At 38.9% G+C, this 18,120-nt stretch overlaps 1 protein-coding gene across 4 annotated transcripts in view; it reads right to left on the bottom strand.

Moving 5' to 3' along the window:
• Positions 1-18,120, bottom strand: part of LOC115209475 (solute carrier family 12 member 3-like) — a 131,048-nt gene that overhangs the window by 51,357 nt on the left and 61,571 nt on the right. For 3 of the 4 annotated variants that reach the window (XM_029777897.2, XM_036501635.1, XM_036501636.1), the window contains 2 exons: positions 6,873-7,297; positions 221-307 (listed from right to left, as the gene is read on the bottom strand). In XM_029777897.2, coding sequence (XP_029633757.1) covers positions 221-307; positions 6,873-7,297 — 512 coding nt within the window. Of the gene's footprint in view, positions 1-220; positions 308-6,872; positions 7,298-12,585; positions 12,588-15,345; positions 15,352-18,120 lie in introns of those variants that run through there. The other variant, XM_036501637.1, reaches the window with a different exon arrangement.

Raw genomic sequence — 18,120 nt, 5'->3', positions numbered from 1 at the left:
AGTGTGCATACAAAAAGAAACATTATTTACCACCTTACTTGTTGGTTTTGTTTCATATGGTTTATTGTTGTTTATATTTTGAATTACATATATACGGGGGCACCAAAATAGTTTTGTGCATGGGGACTCTACTGGTCTTAATCCGGCCCTGGGCTAAACTGTAATAACAACATTGTTGTGGTAGTTTCACGTACTAAGCGTTACTTAAGATGATACTCACCAAGACTCCTTCGATCCATCCAAATTTGATGCCAGAGTAGGCGACAGATACCGATTTCTTTCTTTCAACAGCAGGGAAAGGTTTTCTCTGCCAAATAAAAAAGGTTCATGAATTTGTTTTGCAATTTCCTGATGTGAAATCGTGAGTTGAAACAGATAGCTATATATCGAGATGGTCATTTTTTTTTTTGCCAAATAAACACACGCACTATATTGTACTATATATTCGTTTTTCACTCGTTTATTATTGCACTTCTTATGTTATGTCCATTGTCTGGAAATATTCCTAACTAAAAAGACAGAATGGACTAAATAGAACAGGAGGAAAATGTAGATGGAAGAGTCGCTGAAAAGGTCACAGATGTGTGACAAAAGATTTCGAGTCAATGGACATAAGATAAAATAAGAACAACCATAATGAGTGAAGAATGATTATATAGTGCATGTGTTTATTTGGCAAGAAAAAAATGACCCTCCCGAAATATAACAAATACAAAAGAAATTTTGAAATAATTATTCTTTTTAAAGATCTGAATTTTATATCAAAAGCTCAAGACATTTCATTACCATCTTCTCCTATGTTACCAACGTAAGAGATATCAAACATTTTCAGTTAGCAGTAAAACGTTCTGGTATGTCTTACGTTTTACCTTCTTATTTACTTTCTTTAGTTTCTTATTTCTTTATTGCCCACAAGGGGCTAAACATAGAGGGGACAAACAAGGGATTAAAGGGATTAAGTCGATTGCATCGACCCCAGTGCGTAACTGGTACTTAATTTATCGACCCCGAAAGGATGAAAGGCAAAGTCGACCGCGGTGGAATTTTAACTCAGAACGTAAAGATAGACGAAATACCTATTTCTTTACTACCCACAAGGGGCTAAACACAGAGAGGACAAACAAGGACAGACAAACGGATTAAATCGATTATATCGACCCCAGTGCGAAACTGGTATTTAATTTATCGACCCCGAAAGGATGAAAGGCAAAGTCGACCTCGGCGGAATTTGAACTCAGAACGCAACGGCAGACGAAATACGGCTGCATTTCGCCCGGCGTGCTAACGTTTCCGCCAGCTACTTTCTTTAGTTTCTGACAAGTAAAACCTTGGAAGAGATGTCTCTTGCGACGCAAACACGACTATGAGATATATTGGGGGAAACCAGGGTGGCATATTCTTTCAACTTTATAGGCTAGAATAAACACGTTCAAGTATCAGTACCATTATCACTATCAACAGCCCTCAGCATCCGACGTGTGTATGTGTGTGTATGTACGTGTGTGCACGCGCTCTTCATCTACACCAACTAAAATACACACGCTCACGGTTCACATTACTAGAACCATAGAACAACTGCCTCTGCTGTAAGACGACAGGCACCAAGTATTCCTACTCTATAGCATTGAGCCCTTCTGATGGATTCATACGATGACCTGATTGAAACTGTCTCAATCAACACAAAAAAAGCCCCAAACACACACACACACACTTCTCTACGATTCGAGAGATTCTACAACCCAACTTAATAAAAAGAAAGAGAACTCATTAAGTATAATCTAGCAGTACATAATAAATTTCAGTGCTGGCCACTGGCATCATTGTATTGTGACAAATCTGCGGAGGTAAGCACATACCAACATGAGCATAAAGCGACATAAACAATGTCACCGTCTTACGTCAGCCATCTCACAAGTCCTATACAACATAGCTAGACAGACCCAATAAAGAGAATTAAGAAAATTAAAAAGAAGCGATGGTAATATAGCCGCTAGCATGTTTGTGATTAAGAAGTTCGCTTAACAACTACGTGGTACTGAGTTCGATCCCACTGCGTGGCGCCTTAAGGAAGTGTCTTACTTTTCGCCTCGCGTTGACAAACACTATGCTAGTGGAATTTACAAAACGGAAACTGCTCATATACTCATGCATGCTATATACATCTATATCAAAAGTAAGTCAAGAGAGATAAGTCAGTAGCATGATTTTGAACAGGAAAGGCGAAGAAAGGTATATTAAATACCATCCATTCATCTTCTTCACCCTCTCTAGGAGGGTTGTGGAGGTAGAGTCCTCGGGTACCTCCTCCTTAAGGTCCTATCGGGAGCAACTGTCATTAACTTTCCTGCTGCATTTCCAAGCGTGACCAACTGAAACTATAGATATTACTTACTTCCTTGTACTTGTGACGGCGTTCACCCAGGGTGGGTTGAGCCGGCTTCTTCTCTGGTCCTGACGGCATCACGAACCATGGCGGCCCACGCTCGAGGTTCCTGTGCGAGGTCACTGCAGATAGCGAGCCATTCGCGGTTTCATCTGCGCAGACCGACCACCTGCGGACCTGTGAGTTCAGAGAGGTCCTTCGTATTCTTATTTATTGTCATGGTAGTAGTAGGATTCATCGAAGAAGTTTCGTGGGAATATTGAATTCACAAGCGGTCCCCGACATCCCGCATGCATATCCCGAGTGACGGGACGCCCTGTTTGCCGCGGAGTCTCCACAGACGCAGGGACAGAACGACCTCGAAGCCGCCGGTTGCCGATCAGACGCCTCTTGGAATTTTCACCAGATCCCCGTTGGCCAGGATGAGGCCCTAATACCGCTCGGTGCCAAACCAATCCGCCTTGAGTGACCCTACCAGGTACCGAAGTTCCCGATGGCATAGCTCTGCCCGTTTACACCACCCTAATGCTTTGAGAAGGGGTTGGACTTTATATATATCTTTTATAGATATTACCCAAGCACCTAGTTCTTGGTTTACCCTAAGTCTTCTGCTGGGTCGTTCAGCGTGAAGAATCGGTTTTGTAATTCTTTCCTGCGACATTCTCACTACATGTCTGTAGTACCGGATCCATGACCTTCCAATGTGAAGCAGTAGAGACTTGACCTTTGGAGGAATCCCATTTTGGCCACTTGCATTCGCGGTCGTTATCCAACATTCTTGATCATAGGGGAGGATAGAAGAGGCACGAAAACTGAATTAAAGATAGCGAGTTCGACTTTTTCTACCAACCTCATCATATAAGAAAAATTCTTAGTTTACTGAAATTGTCTTCTGAGTCGATAAAAAGGTACCGACTTCAGCTATATCTAAATTGTTATATTATGTTAACAGTTACACTTATTTTTTATTGTTTTATACATTAGAAATTATCAAATCAGGCGTAGGAGTGGCTGTGTGGTAAGTAGCTTGCTTACGAACCACATGGTTCCGGGCTCAGTCCCACTGCGTGGTACCTTGGGCAAGTGTCTTTACAATAGCCTCGGGCCGACCAAAGCCTTGTGAGTGGATTTGGTAGACGGAAACTGAAAGAAGCTCGTCGTATGTATGTATGTGTGCGTGTGTGTGTTTGTTCCCCCAACATCGCTTGACCACCGATGCTGGTGTGTTTACGTCCCCGTAACTTAGCGGTTCGGCAAAAGAAACCGACGGAATAAGTACTAGGCTTACAAAGAATAAGTCCTGGGGTCGATTTGCTCGACTAAAGGCGGTGCTCCAGCATGGCCGCAGTCATATGACTGAAAAGAGTAAAAGAGTAAATCAGATAAGAGTTTGTATGAAGGAGGATCTTGTAGAAGCAAATCTGTTTCTCAGAACAAGATGTTAATAAATTCCGATCAGGATTTTTTTTCTTGCAGCCCTTTTCTATAGATCAGGGGTTTTCGACCGGGGTCCATACGGCCTTTCCGGGGCCCATATACGACTTTGTTGTTAAAATTTATGTGCAATAAATTGCTTATACTTCTAAAATACACAAAATGTTTTAACAATTCTTTTATGCAATCCCTAAAAATATCTTATTACAAAAATGCAGTAGAATTCTTCTTTTGTAAATTGAATGGCTATGGCGGTTCGATAGAGTAAAAACGGAATCAAAGGGGTCCAAAAGCCAAAAATGGTTGAGAACCGCTGCTATAAATAAATGTTTTCTTCTAGTTCTATATTTAAGAGATGAGGAATTATGTACATTATTTACAATTGACAGATATATGTCTTCATCTTGTTTGTTGCCCACTGGCATATGGCGTAGTGGTTTAGAGCGCAGGCTACTAATCCCAAGATTCCGAGTTCGATTCCAGTCAGTGACCTTAATAATAATAATAATTATTATTATTATTATTATTATAACGACAACAACATCGAAAAATACCTTAGGAATGAGAACCCAGGTTCGAAATTTTCCCCAAGACACCTGCAGGTATATCAGCCGAAACGTTGTGTTAACAACAAACAAGATGAGGACAAATATCCGTCGAATGTAAATAATGTAAATGTTTTCTTTTTCTGTATATTCTGCGAAGGTAAACTTTCCAGTCTTTTACGATATAATTGTATTTCGTTTAATGTTATCTTTCGTGCTACATTCACTCAAATTTTATATTCACAAAATGCTTTAATCTCGAAAAGGAAGATTTATGTATCTCATTGAGTTTATCTCTTAAATTTAAAATGTTTATTTGTTAAGTTGCTTTAGTTTATTTTTGATGTGCTTTAGATTTTTGAAATCGTAAACAATGTTCTTGATTTTCTTGTATTGTATTTTGATGGTGTATTTCCTTTGTAGCTTGTTTCTTTGTAACCTTTTGATAAAAACAGCTTCATTTTTAAATTCGATAAGAGTTGTCTTGCGTAATTGTTTGTAACTCGTTTTGAATATATACTTCAAAAAGCTACAAGGGTATAGCTATATCCTTTAAACCAGGAACCTCCGACCACTAGACCGTGAATTATTTGCTGCCAGGCCGCAATAAAAGAGTATATTTTGATATTGCATTTCTATCCCAACCACCTTGGTTATATATTTATTTATATATATATATATATATAATATATATATATATATATATATATATATTGGAATTCTCGAAGCACTCCTAAAGCTATAGATAACAGCTTTTGTGAATATTGGATTGGAAAATCGTTTTGCATAGTAAACCTCAAGGATTGCCCAATTTACAGCTTTATGTGAGTACTTCGAGAATTCCAAAGAATTATTCCACGTTCTCTCAGGTGGTTGTCAAATTCTTATGTCAACGACATGTGTGCGCGCGCACGTGTATGCTGACCTTTGGCAATTCCACTGCAGTGGAGACCTCTGATCATGCTGATTATTGAACTATCGCTCTCACTTCCAATATCTCAAAGACGATGGAGACAGTTATTAACAATCCCTTTCTCCAACTTCTTTGACTCCTTCTCCTTCTTTAATATCTAACAGTACAGATTCCTTGAAAACAAATCTACTGGAGACTTTCTTCACCGTTTTTGTTGCCTTTGTCATCAGTGAAGTATCTCGAACGTGTTTGCCATGAAAACCTTCGAACTAAACCGCCTACCTATGGACTGCATACTTTCTTGGCGTGTATGCCGTCAGATTGTTCCATCGCAACATGTACCGAAGGAGAGATCTCTCTCACATCCACTATTAACTCTGATGATTCCCAAAGTTTAGTTGTATTCCTTGCTCTTTCTCCTATACATCAACAACCTACTTTTCACCACTTCCAACGAATCCTACTGTTATGCAATTCAACCTGGTCTTTCGCACCCGAGTGCTATTCACACATAACCAAAACACATTATATCAAATGTACACTGACTATGAACAGAAATCTTAAGAATTGTCTCCAGTGGGATCGTACCAAACTTATTTCCTTTAATAGACCAGTGGAGTCTTATAAAGACAGTGTAAAGAGACTATCACTCACACATCGATAAAACAACATTGTAGCTTACCCCATTCTAAACATGACCCACACGAACCTAGATCCTTCAACGCTGATACAGCTGCTAGGCCTTACCATTACCGTGGATCTCTGCTGATGACTTTTCATCCTCATCATAGCTAAAACTGCATTAGAAAGAATGAACCCACATCAGGACCAGAAATTACAACGGACCCTTTAGAGAGATCAAGTGAGACCTACAATACTGCATGTATGTGTGCTGTTACTACATATACATCGTCTTCTGTCCAACAGATATTTAATCTCTTTAAGGCGGCGAGCTGGCAGAAACGTTAGTACGCCGGGCGAAATGCGTAACCGTATTTCGTCTGCCGTTACGTTCTGAGTTCAAATTCCGCCGAGGTCGACTTTGCCTTTCATCCTTTTGGGGTCGATTAAACAAGTACCAGTTACGCACTGGGTCGACTTAATCTGTTTGTTCAACGGGTTTCCACATGAGTTTCCGTCTAGTAAACTCACTCACAAGCCATTGGTCGGCCCGAAGCTATAGTAGAAGACACTTGCCAAAGAGTCGCGCAGTGAGACTGAACCCGTCAGCATGCTATTGCAAAGCGATCTTCTTAACTCCACAGGCATGTCCGCGCCTTCTAGACTCACTTTACCCTCCTCCTCCTCCTCCAATCACTTATAGTTTTGGGAGCTTGCAAAGGTTGTGCCCTACCCTTTCCACTCGACTGCGCATGGGCAACTTGTGGCCTGTGGGACTTTCCAAATGGTACACCGAAATGAAAAGTGAATTTAGTTTTTTTTTAGACGTGCAAAATGCGTAATGATGAGCCTCAGTTCAATTCTTGAAAATGGTTGCTCATGGATGAAGATCACTTAGAATTGAGGGCGACAGACAGACAGGGACAAAGAAGGACAAAGAAGGAGAGAATTGCTAAGGAATAAGAATTTTACTTACGGGTCTTTCGTGTAATTCATCTAAAGTTGGTCGAGACTTCATATTAGTCACGTGTGACAAAAGATCCCGATAGTTTTCAGCACGTGGTAAAGCTTCGTGCGTGTGCGTACCGATAGTTTGGCTGCTAAAATTAGAGTCAACAGACATACGGTGACCTTGAAATGCACTTTTCGGAGAAAGAAAATCATCTTCAATTATGGAAATTGATACTTTGCGATCACCATCGGAAATTCGGGAGGAATCGCTAGACCGTCTGGATCTCTGGGCAGATTTTACTGGGGTTCCAACTGGGATCACTTGGAATCTTTCACGATTTAAGTTAAACGTTGATTGACCATTTGTGATATTCCCCTCTTCGTCTTCGATTTCTTCCGGTACAGTATTGATTTCAATTTTAGGAATTTCTAGCCTCTTTTTATCCATTTCTGAAAAAAAAAATTGACAGTTAAACTAGAAACTATTTCTATATGGATATTAATACAAAACACAAGACAAACGTTTAAAAAAAAAAGAGAGGAAACCCCAACATGACCACTCGATCTGCAAGAAACAACAGCCAAATCTCTCAAATTACATCAGGTCATCTTTAAAAACAAATAAAGGAAAAATACATTGGATACTGTAGACCGAAGTCGACCGAAAAGAGAGAAAAAGCAGCGAAACGTTTTTTTATCACAGGACTACTTTGTTGGAGCTGATCCAGGGATCAATAAGAAATCAATTATCCTGAGTACTGTGCATTGAAACACAGTGTCAAAGGGTAGGGCCACATTAATATGGACTATCTCTTCCCAGAAATAAAAATAGGTTTGCACAGGGCCAATACCTCTATATAGAAAAAAAAAGCGAAGTTTCAGAAGGATTAATGACAATTCAAATTCTTCAGGACAGGTTGGTTTTGAATCCAGAGTCAAGAACTGTAGAGGAAAGTTGTAGATAGCCTTTCCCCCAAAGGGAGCAAAGGGCTTAAGTAAGTAAATAAGTGATCATATGTTTTAGTAAAAGTTTATTCAATCATAGCCAGTTTGAAGCTAAACAACAACAAAAGAGAATGTTGCAGTTTAAACGCATTTAACCCATTAGTCTACCTTGGGTAACTGACCTGGGGCTATATGACAACAGTTTGTGGAAGTCATTGGCTTTTACAGAATTCAGAAATAATGAAATACAGTTGGTATAATTTGATATATAAATCAAAGGAATTTATAGAAATCAATCATCAATGATACTGGTTTATTTTTTCTTACTGGTTTCAGTCATTAGACAGTGGTTGTGTTGGAGCTTCGAGAGTACCATCTATTATATCGGCTCCAATACAACCTAAAAGCCTGACGCGCGCGCGGCGTGCATGTGTGTGTGTGTGTGTCCGCCTTTGTGTTTATGACTCACCGCTGAACAGCCTGTTTGGCAAAAAGAAATCGTTACAATAAGCACTCGACTTAAAAATAAGTAGTGGGGCTGATTTGACCGAAGTCCAAAAGAATAAAAAATAACACATAACTATTCAACCAGGTATTGTTTTCCCCATTTCATTTAATCAAAGAATACTGATACGCATATTTAATAAATTGAGATAGTAAATGTGAGTAAAACTAAGCTACTGAAAAACAAGGCGATCACAGGACTAATTCTATTGACGTCAATCTCAGGACTCGAGATTGTGTTATAAATTATCTATTTTCCCAAATATAACACTATTATGTGCATATATAAACACAGACAATGTTGGTGCTCCAATTCTTTACAAGTGCAAATAAGAAAATATATATTCATAAATACTTGTACAAGGAATAATTACAATATTATTGTGAACATGTTTATACAGCAAAAAAAAAAAAAGAAAATCCATCGTTACGCAAGTTCGATAGCAAATGAATTTTGCTTTGATCTAACGCTTTGAAAGATTTCATTAAAGAATAGAGTTGAAGAAAATCATTCGTCGTGGCATTTTCTTTATATTCTCCAAATGCTGTCGTAATGTATAAATTAATCCTTTCTTCTGGTCAGAAATGTTGTTTACTCAAACAAGAGATTATCTTTCCGAATAACAACACGCGTTTGTTCAAGGCAAATGAGTGAAAGCTCGATGGATTTCATACATGAGTGAAATTTAAAATCATGCTACACATTTTAAATGCATCTGGCGTCCACAACTTCTTTTTACTTTTATTCAAAGTCATTCCTTTAAGTTTCATTGCCATTTTTTAGTCCTTCACAGACATCATATAATGTTCTTGTCTTCTAAAGATCCTCACTAACGGTTAAACTAATGGAGACATTGTGAGCTGACAATGAACTGGCAAATATTAAGGGGAAGCTGAGTGTTCGGGGGAAGGCAGGATTTTTTCCTAAGAATGCAGTATTGAAACCAAGTATAATGCTTATATTTTCAACGCATTAAAAAAAAGTTTGTTTGGTTTAGATATCAATCGGGCGTGTGTTATCAGTGAACAGAAAACACACTCATGTATATAAATCCTCACCTTATCCAAAACGATGCACATGTTGGAAGAGATAGTTCAAGAACATATCAAAAACAAACCAGTGCGCAAAATTAGCTTCTATTTGACCCAAATTAATCTGCGTTTTATTTAACATGCAAAGGATGAGAGATTTTGAAAAACGCTATTTCTGAAATGAGGCGCTGAGCTATTTTTGAAAAAATGGGATGCTAAAGAGGTCCAATAAGACTGAAAGATACTTGAAAGTATAATACCATGGATCAGACTTCCTCCCCATTGCATTCCATATATTTTTATTAAAAATTTCAGGGTTGTTTCACATGAATTCACCATCTTGATAATCTGTTTTAGAGTTGTATTTTCATTCAATTAAATTTTCTTGTACGATATAAAATACGCTAGTGTCCACTTTACTATTGCGTTTTCTTGCAATAGGTGTCCTCATGTCTAAAGTTATAACACTGCTGTTCTCTGACTAAAAAAAAAAGCCTACACACTTGCTTAGTGAAACGTCTAAGTCATGGGCCAAGAAAAAGGATTTGTGCAACATCTGAGAGCAAAATCATTTGTCTAATCTAGACTAGCGTGTAGGTAGATTAGGTCCACAGATTTAAACCGAAAGCTAATCTTCACTTAACACTATTAAATTTTTGAATGCCAAATTCATATGAATAGAAACTAAATATGCTGAAAGAAATCTCTGGTATATTGACATTAATCTGTCAAACAACGTAAGAGCCTCTACATGGTTGCTCAACCTGCTAGAAATACCAGTCGAATCTCAAGTTCATCTACCTTTAAAACAAAATAGGCGACAGATCTCATTGAACGATGTAGTTTGGGGTAAAGTGGGTCGAACAAAAAAGCTGGGATGATCATCGGTTGAATGCTTTCACTTTAGTCTTTTACTCTTTTATTCTTGTACTTGTTTCAGTCACTTGACTGTGGCCATGCTGGAGCACCGCCTTTAGTCGAGCAAATCGACTTTTCTTCAAGTATCATTTTGATTTTCTGCATATATATTTTGTATCTTGTATTTTTTATTTTAGTCATTAGACTGCGACAAATCGACTCTAGTACTTATGTCTTTATAAAGCATGGTACTTATTCTATCGGCCTATTTAGCCGAGTCTCTAAGGGACGGGGACGTAAACACACCAACACCGGTTATCAAGTGGTGCTGGTACACACACACATATCGTTGCTATTATGTAAAAGTGTCGTATGTCCAAAACGTTACTTTTTCTGAAGACGAACAAATTGTTTCACCATTCCATAGCAAAACAGTTGTACTACACTTTGACAATTTTTGTATCTTGGCATCTGAAGCAGTCGGAGATACGATAGTTTGACTAAAAGAACCAGCTTTTGCAAGAAAAAATAAATATTTCAAAAAGCGCATTTAACCAAATTTGGACATACGACAGATTAACATAATAGCAATGATATATATATATATATTTCTTTACTACCCACAAGTGGCTAAACATGGAGAGGACGGACAAAGGGATTAAGTCGATTATATCGACCCCATTGCGAAACTGGTACTTTATTTATCGACCCCGAAAGGATGAAAGGCAAAGTCAACCTCGGCGGAATTTGAACTCAGAACGTAGCGACAGACGAAATACCGCTGAGCATTTCGCCCGGCGCGCTAACGTTTCTGCCAGCTCGCCGCCTATATCTATATCTATATATATATATATATATATGTATATATATATATATATATATATATATATATATATATATATATATATATATATATATATATATATATATATATATCTATATCTATATGTATATATATATATATATATATATATATATATCTATATCTATATCTATATATATATATATATCTATATCTATATATATATATATATCTATATATATATATATATCTATATCTATATATATATATATATATATATATATATATCTCAACGGGCTTCTTTCAGTTTCCGTCCACCATATCCACTTATAACATTTTGGTCGGCCTGAGGTCATATAGAAGATACTTGCCCAAGGTGTCACACAGTGAGACTGAACCCGGAACAATGCGGTTGGGAAGCAAACCTCTTACCGCACAGCCACACTTGCGCATGCGTGTTAGTAATACTTATTTCGAAATACGTACCACTTCTCTTTAAGCGATTTATTTATTGCAAATAATTCAGTTTCTTTTGTTTCAACTATTCAACTGCGGCCATGCTGGGGCTTACTTTGATGGGTTAAGTTTGATATTTATTCGATCGGTCTCTTTTGCCGAACCGCAAGCAGTGGGTGGGGGACAAACACAAAGAAGCACACACAGACATATACAAAGCATTGGTTGGCCCGGGTCCATAGCAGGAAACACTAGCTCAAAGTGGGACTGAACCGGAAACCTCGTGGTTCCAGCGCTAGCTCCTTAATCACAAAGCCCTGCCCTTGCCGCGAAGGAAAGTTTAATATTTCGGACACTAATCCTTTTTCAAACAGATGCGTGCAGAGAGAGAGAGAGAGAGAGAGAGAGAGAGAGAGAGAGAGGGAGGGAGGGAGGGAGAGAGAGAGAGAGAGAGAGAGGAAGGAAATGACAGACAGACAGACAGACAGAGAAAAGAAAGAAAGTATATATGTTTATGTTGGCGAATGGCTTAGAAGAGGGGTCAACCTCTTTGCAGTCAAGTTAATAGAGAATATAGACGTGAAGCAGTTCACGAAACTCTTGACTCGTTAAAGTAGCGAGTAAACGTTTCTAATAAGCAAACTGATCGGTGAAATGGTTACACCTGTTATTTGCAAGAGTAATTAACCAGCTGTCGTTAATTGAAGATGAATAGCTTAAATGTCTGTAAGTACAAGAATACAGATCTTTTACTTGTTTTAGTCATTGGATTGCGGCCATACTGGGGTGCCGCCTTGAAGGGTTTTGTCCAAAAAATCGACCCCAATTTTTATTTTTGTCTTTAAGTCTGGTACTTGTTCTGCCGGTCTCTTTTGCTGAACCGATATATTACTGTGACGTAAACCAGCCAACACCGGTTTTAGGGAGGGGTGACACACACACACACAACGACAGACTTCCACAAAGCTTCTGTCTAATAAATTCAATCACAAGGCACCTAAAACTGTCCTCTTGTCTCTATAAAAAATAGGCCTCACTTCCAAAGATTTCTGGGTTCTTGGAGTTTTTCTCATCGGAGCTTATATAATATAAGTATTAACGATAGGAATGGTGTGTGTGTGTGTGTGTTGTGTTCCACCACCGCTTGACAGCTGTTAACTTGTTTACATTCCGCCAACTGAGACCAATAGAATGATAAAACTTTTTTTTTTTAAATGAGACGTGCTGGAGTCAATTTATTCAACTAAACTCTTTAAGGTAGTGCCCCAGCAAAGCCGCAATCAAATGACAGAAACAACTTAAAATATTAAAAGAATAAAAGATAGACACATTGACGTAGGACTGGTGGAAGTTTGGTTACTATTTCTAGCAGATAGAGCGACCACGTATAAACCCTCTTGCTGACTCGAAACAGTTTAGCTTTATCAACGAGATCAGTCTCAAAAATAAACACTACAGTCAATTCAACATCACAGTTTGTATTATAATGCGATTGTCTCAAATTATTGCTGTATAAAAACTTTAAAGCTAATTTGCTTGGAAGTTGTTTGGAAATCAACAAATAGTCGACTGTCTGCAATCTACACAAAACGAGGTTTCCGGCATCAGCCGCGGGGGAGAAAACAATCTTTATTTTCAGAAGAGGGCATTGTAATAATTGAAAATGGTATTATTGAAGACGACGAAGCGGAGTCATGGAAACGGCACGATAAGACGCCGGTCAAAATGCCATCCGGTATTCAACTCAGATCTTTCACTAGTTTCAGTCAATGAACTGCAGCCATGCTGAAACACCACATTCAATAGTTTAGTCGAACAAACAGACCCCAGTGCCATTGAAGTAATAATCTTTTCTACACTAGCCACAAGGCCCGAAATTTTGAGGGAGGAGGCAAGTCGATTAGATCGACCCCAGTGATATACTGGTACTTAATTTATCGACCCCAAAAGGATGAAAGGCAAAGTCGACCTCGGCGGAATTTGAACTCAGAACGTAGCGGCAGACGAAATACCTATTTCTTTACTGCCCACAGAGAGAACAAACAAGGACAGACAAACGGATTAAGTCGATTATATCGACCCCAGTGCGTAACTGGTACTTATTTAATCGACCCCGAAAGGATGAAAGGCAAAGTCGACCGCAGCAGAATTTGAACTCAGAACGTTGCAGCAGACGAAATACGGCTAAGCATTTCACCCGGCGTGCTAACGATTTTTTATTTTTTACTATCGATAAGGACATCCATAGAAGGGACTGCACAATGAAATCGAATGATTTTACAAGAAATGCGATTGGGGTCCTTTTAAAAATTCTAAATACATTATATATAATGCGGATGATGATAGGACACAATAAGGCATAACAGATGGAGTAGAGGCGGGTTTATAACGGACCCCACGAACCCCGCCTTACCACTGACCTGGGTTTTTAAACCAAATCGCATTCACGCGGAGCCTTTCATGCTCAACATTCGTGCGACATTCTTCCATTTTTTTTCCAAACATGTCATCAGTCAAACATCTCCTCTCCAGCCCTGTTTGCCTTTCTGGAGGAAGATGAAAAAATTCACCAGATCAGGGTCAGAGATGAAGGTGCCTGACCGTATCCCTTTCATTCTTGTCCTCCGTCTAATCCCTCTCACAGTTGCTACTACAGAGAGAAAACAATTCTTACCTTCTTTCGTTAAGAAATCCGGTGGGTTAATTTTCACTATAGATTCAGTCAACAGCCGTACCCTTCCTCCACCTGACATCAGTTGTTCGGCATAAACCCACAAGCCAGACACTTCAGGGCACTGAGCAATAGCGTGCGGGACGGTTTCCTTGTCCCGCCCACATCTTGGACAGATCGGGGTGTCTCGGCCACTGTGCCTTGAGAGTTAATCCCGGACAGGTAAGGCTCCGCGGTAACACTGCCATGCCAAAGACTTCTGAAAATTATCCAGGGTCTTCGGCCCGAATGTACGTTGGAACAGACTGGCCAGCTGATTATCGTCAAAACCTAGGGTCTCCCCCAATGTATCATCGCATTCCGCCTCTACAAACCCTCTATAAAAGACAACGGTGGAGCGACTGCCACAAGCATTGCCCGAGCGACGGAAAAGCAGGAGTGCCTTGCGACACTCCTTCGATCTGCGACTGAACCAGGTTACCCGTCCACCGAAACTAGTGAACCTGGGAAACATCTGTTTCAGCAGCGAAGACCACACCCGTTCACCATCCAGGTAGAGACACAGATGCCTCAGCCTCAGCGCATGTCTGTGCATCAGTAGCCAAGGCATCCGTAGCCCACCCTAGCCCACCCTTTAACGGTTGTTGACAGCAAATAGAGCGTCTCACAAGCGGTTTCGAGCTCTTTGTTTCTTCGATGAATTCGTTAGGGAGGGTGGCTTTAATATCAAAACCTTCCCTTTCGAACATACCTCTGTGTTGCCGTAGTGAATCTAGATCTATGTTCAATTTATCTTTTCTCACACCGGCTGCGGTGGCAAAATTAATCTTCTTTTGGTTGTCTTCTGTTGGGTTTACTTTTCCGTTATTCATTTTACAGTTTTCAGCATTGACTTTCCTTCACATTTTCGTTCATTTTCTCTTGTTTTGCAGCCCCTCTTTGGTTAGCTTGGTCACGGTTAGAAGACCCGTCCTCCGAATTCATTTTCACAAAAATAAATATTTTCCAGAATATTTTTTTCAAAATTTATTTTCCCCTCTTCATGGAGGGGAACAACAGTCTACTACGTCTGTTAAAACAGAACGTAGAACAATAAGTTCAAAATTTAACAATAAATGGCAACAATAACAATAAATAATAACAATTACTAACCAAATTCTGGCAAGGACAAATTAACCGCAGCCTGCTAACGATTCTGCCAGCTCACCGCCTCACCATTTAAATAATAACATAACAATAAGGCTGGTATTTATTCTATCGCTATCTTACGGGGATGTAAACAAACCAACACCGGTTGTCAAGTGGTGCGGGGTAAACGCAGACACGAAGACTCACACACACTATTTCTGTTGACCAAATTCACTCGCAATGCATTAATCGACCGGGACTATAATAGAAGGTGCCACGCAATGAGACTGAACCCAAAATCATGTGGTTGCGAGGCTCCTTAATCATGCAGCCATGCCTGCGTCGATGCTGATTAAAAAAAAAATTTTACTTATTTTTTAATTTTCAACTGCAGGATCGTTGTTTCAAATTTTGGCACAAGGGCAGCAATTTTAGGGGACGGAGTAAGTTGATTACATCGACCCCAATGATATACTGGTACTTATTTTATCGACCCCGAAGGGATGAAAGTCAAAGGCGACCTCAGCGGAATTTGAACTCAAAACATAAAGATAGGCGAAATATCGCTAAGCTTTTTTGTGCTAACGATTCAACTGCGGCACTAAAATATTGGCATCAATTTAAACGACTTACTCCCAGAGCTTGGGAAGGCGCACGGTCTGGTGGTTTGGCTATTAGGTTCACAGATGTCAGGTCAGCACCTTGTCCTAGCATCCCGTTCAGAGAAAAGTCTTCTTTGAACTGCTTACACGCCTTGAAAATCCGAACAAGCTCTGACCTCATGAGCTTGTAAGCTCGGAACAGCCTTCAGGTTGTTCAGCTTTCCCAACTTAACTCGTAAAGTGCTTCTAAGTGATGTGCTTAGCAAGTTAAGTAAATGTAGAGAAGTCAGTGTTTTGCTCAAGTAAATGTGAAAAGTTGAGCAACAGAATCGAAAAGGACAAAAGAAGCTTGCTCCCAGCTTCGGAGCCAATTTTCATTCAAATTATACCCTACAATCCCAAAGGAGAGAGGATATACTGCCTCATACATTAAGTCTGGGAAGACAAAAGAGGTAATGGGCACATATGGAAAGATTTTTTTTTTCTAGGTTTACTCAATCACAACTAGTTTGGGGCTAAACCTTATTACTAAGAGCAAATAAACTATTTGAAAAATAGTCAGAATATCAAACAAAAATGCCTTGCGGTTTTTATTCCACTCTTTATATTCTGATCCCTTATTCCACTCTTTATATTCTGATCCCTTTTTCTACTCTTTATATTCTGATCCCTTTTTCCACCGGCTCCCAATACTTGTTATTTTTTTAAACCCGATACTTTTTCTATCAATTTCTTTTTAAGTTACGGGGAAGTAAACTAAGCAACACCGGTTGTCAAGGGGTGGTGGAATGATAAGCACAAAAACACATCCGCACACAATCACACACACACACTATATATATATATATATATATATATATATATATATATATATATATACACACGCACACATACACACACGACGGGATTCCATACAGCGTTCGTCTACCAAATTCACTCGCAAGAAATTCGTCGGACCGAGGTCATAAGTAGAAGTCACTTGCCCAAAGTGTCGCACAGAGGGATTGAACACGACACCACGTGTTTGCAGAGCGAGGTTCTTAACCACATAGCCATGTCTGCGCCTATGTTTTATCGAACGAAAGAAAATAGCCTGCTGACAAATAAACATGAAATAAATACATAGACGTAATAAGTGATGATATTGATGATGATGATGATGATGATGATAGTAGTAGTAGTAGTAGTAGTAGTAGTGGTGGTTTTAACTTAATCAAGTTACTTCGGTGCTTGTTGTTGTTTAGACTCTGATTTAACTTTACCAAATGGACACGTGATCAAAAGTATTCAAAACAATGATCACCTGATCTTCACAAGGATATATAGAACTGCATTATTTAATGTCTTGTTTTTAAATTATAAGGTTTAGTTTAAGATAAATTTGGTTTTATATCTCGCAGATTGAACACGTAGAGGCTCTCCTCGCTGTTAAAAAATTATTATCGATTAAATCAATTCTAGTGTTTCTGCTATTGATTTTATTGACCACTCAGAGATATTAGAGATGAAAATAATAGACATAGATGGATCTAATCTAAGCCCTGAACAATTCAGTACAACTGATACACACACACACACACACACACACACACATGACAGGCCTCAGCGGGGTTTCCATCTACCATATTTTATTCACAAAGCATTGGTCAGTACGAATTTACGGAGAGGACATTTTTCCAAAATGCCCTGCAATGGTCGGCTTTCGGACGATTCGCTTCTACACTACGACTTTCGCTCGTTAATCATTACCGTGCAACTAAGAATAAATTGCTGTCACCAGATACAAGAATGTCAAAAGTTAATACCCCTCCGAACGTGTTGTACTGTATTCAGGACCAAGGTATTTCACTCCAGTCTAAACTGAAGTCTGAGAAGCCATCACCAGCAGCATGATTATCATTATTATTCTTCAAATATTCCACCTTTGTTTATAAAATTGACGAATCTTCCAAGACTATGGAATGTCTGTAAATTGTATTTAATTAAATCGTTAAATGATTTTATTTTTATAAAACTTTTAATTTACTTTGGACGATTAAACTGTTGAAATAAACTTATGTAACTGAGAAACATTAGCAAGTAAAGCAACAAGACCGGTAGAGTACATTAAATGAGGATTATATAAAAGCAACGATTGGAATGTAAAATTACTAAAAAAAAATATTATAAAGCCACGGTAGAACAGAAAACTCTCTTGTTATGCACGGTATGACATTACAAGTTTTGAAGCAGTTTATCTGGAAAGAACAGACCACCAGTACATCCTTATCAGTTA

The sequence above is a fragment of the Octopus sinensis genome, linkage group LG3, assembly GCF_006345805.1.
Source record: "Octopus sinensis linkage group LG3, ASM634580v1, whole genome shotgun sequence".
Classification (NCBI taxonomy): Eukaryota; Metazoa; Mollusca; class Cephalopoda; order Octopoda; family Octopodidae; genus Octopus; species Octopus sinensis.
The sequence above is the reverse complement of the archived record's forward strand: the minus strand, read 5'-3'. Positions and strand labels throughout refer to the sequence as shown.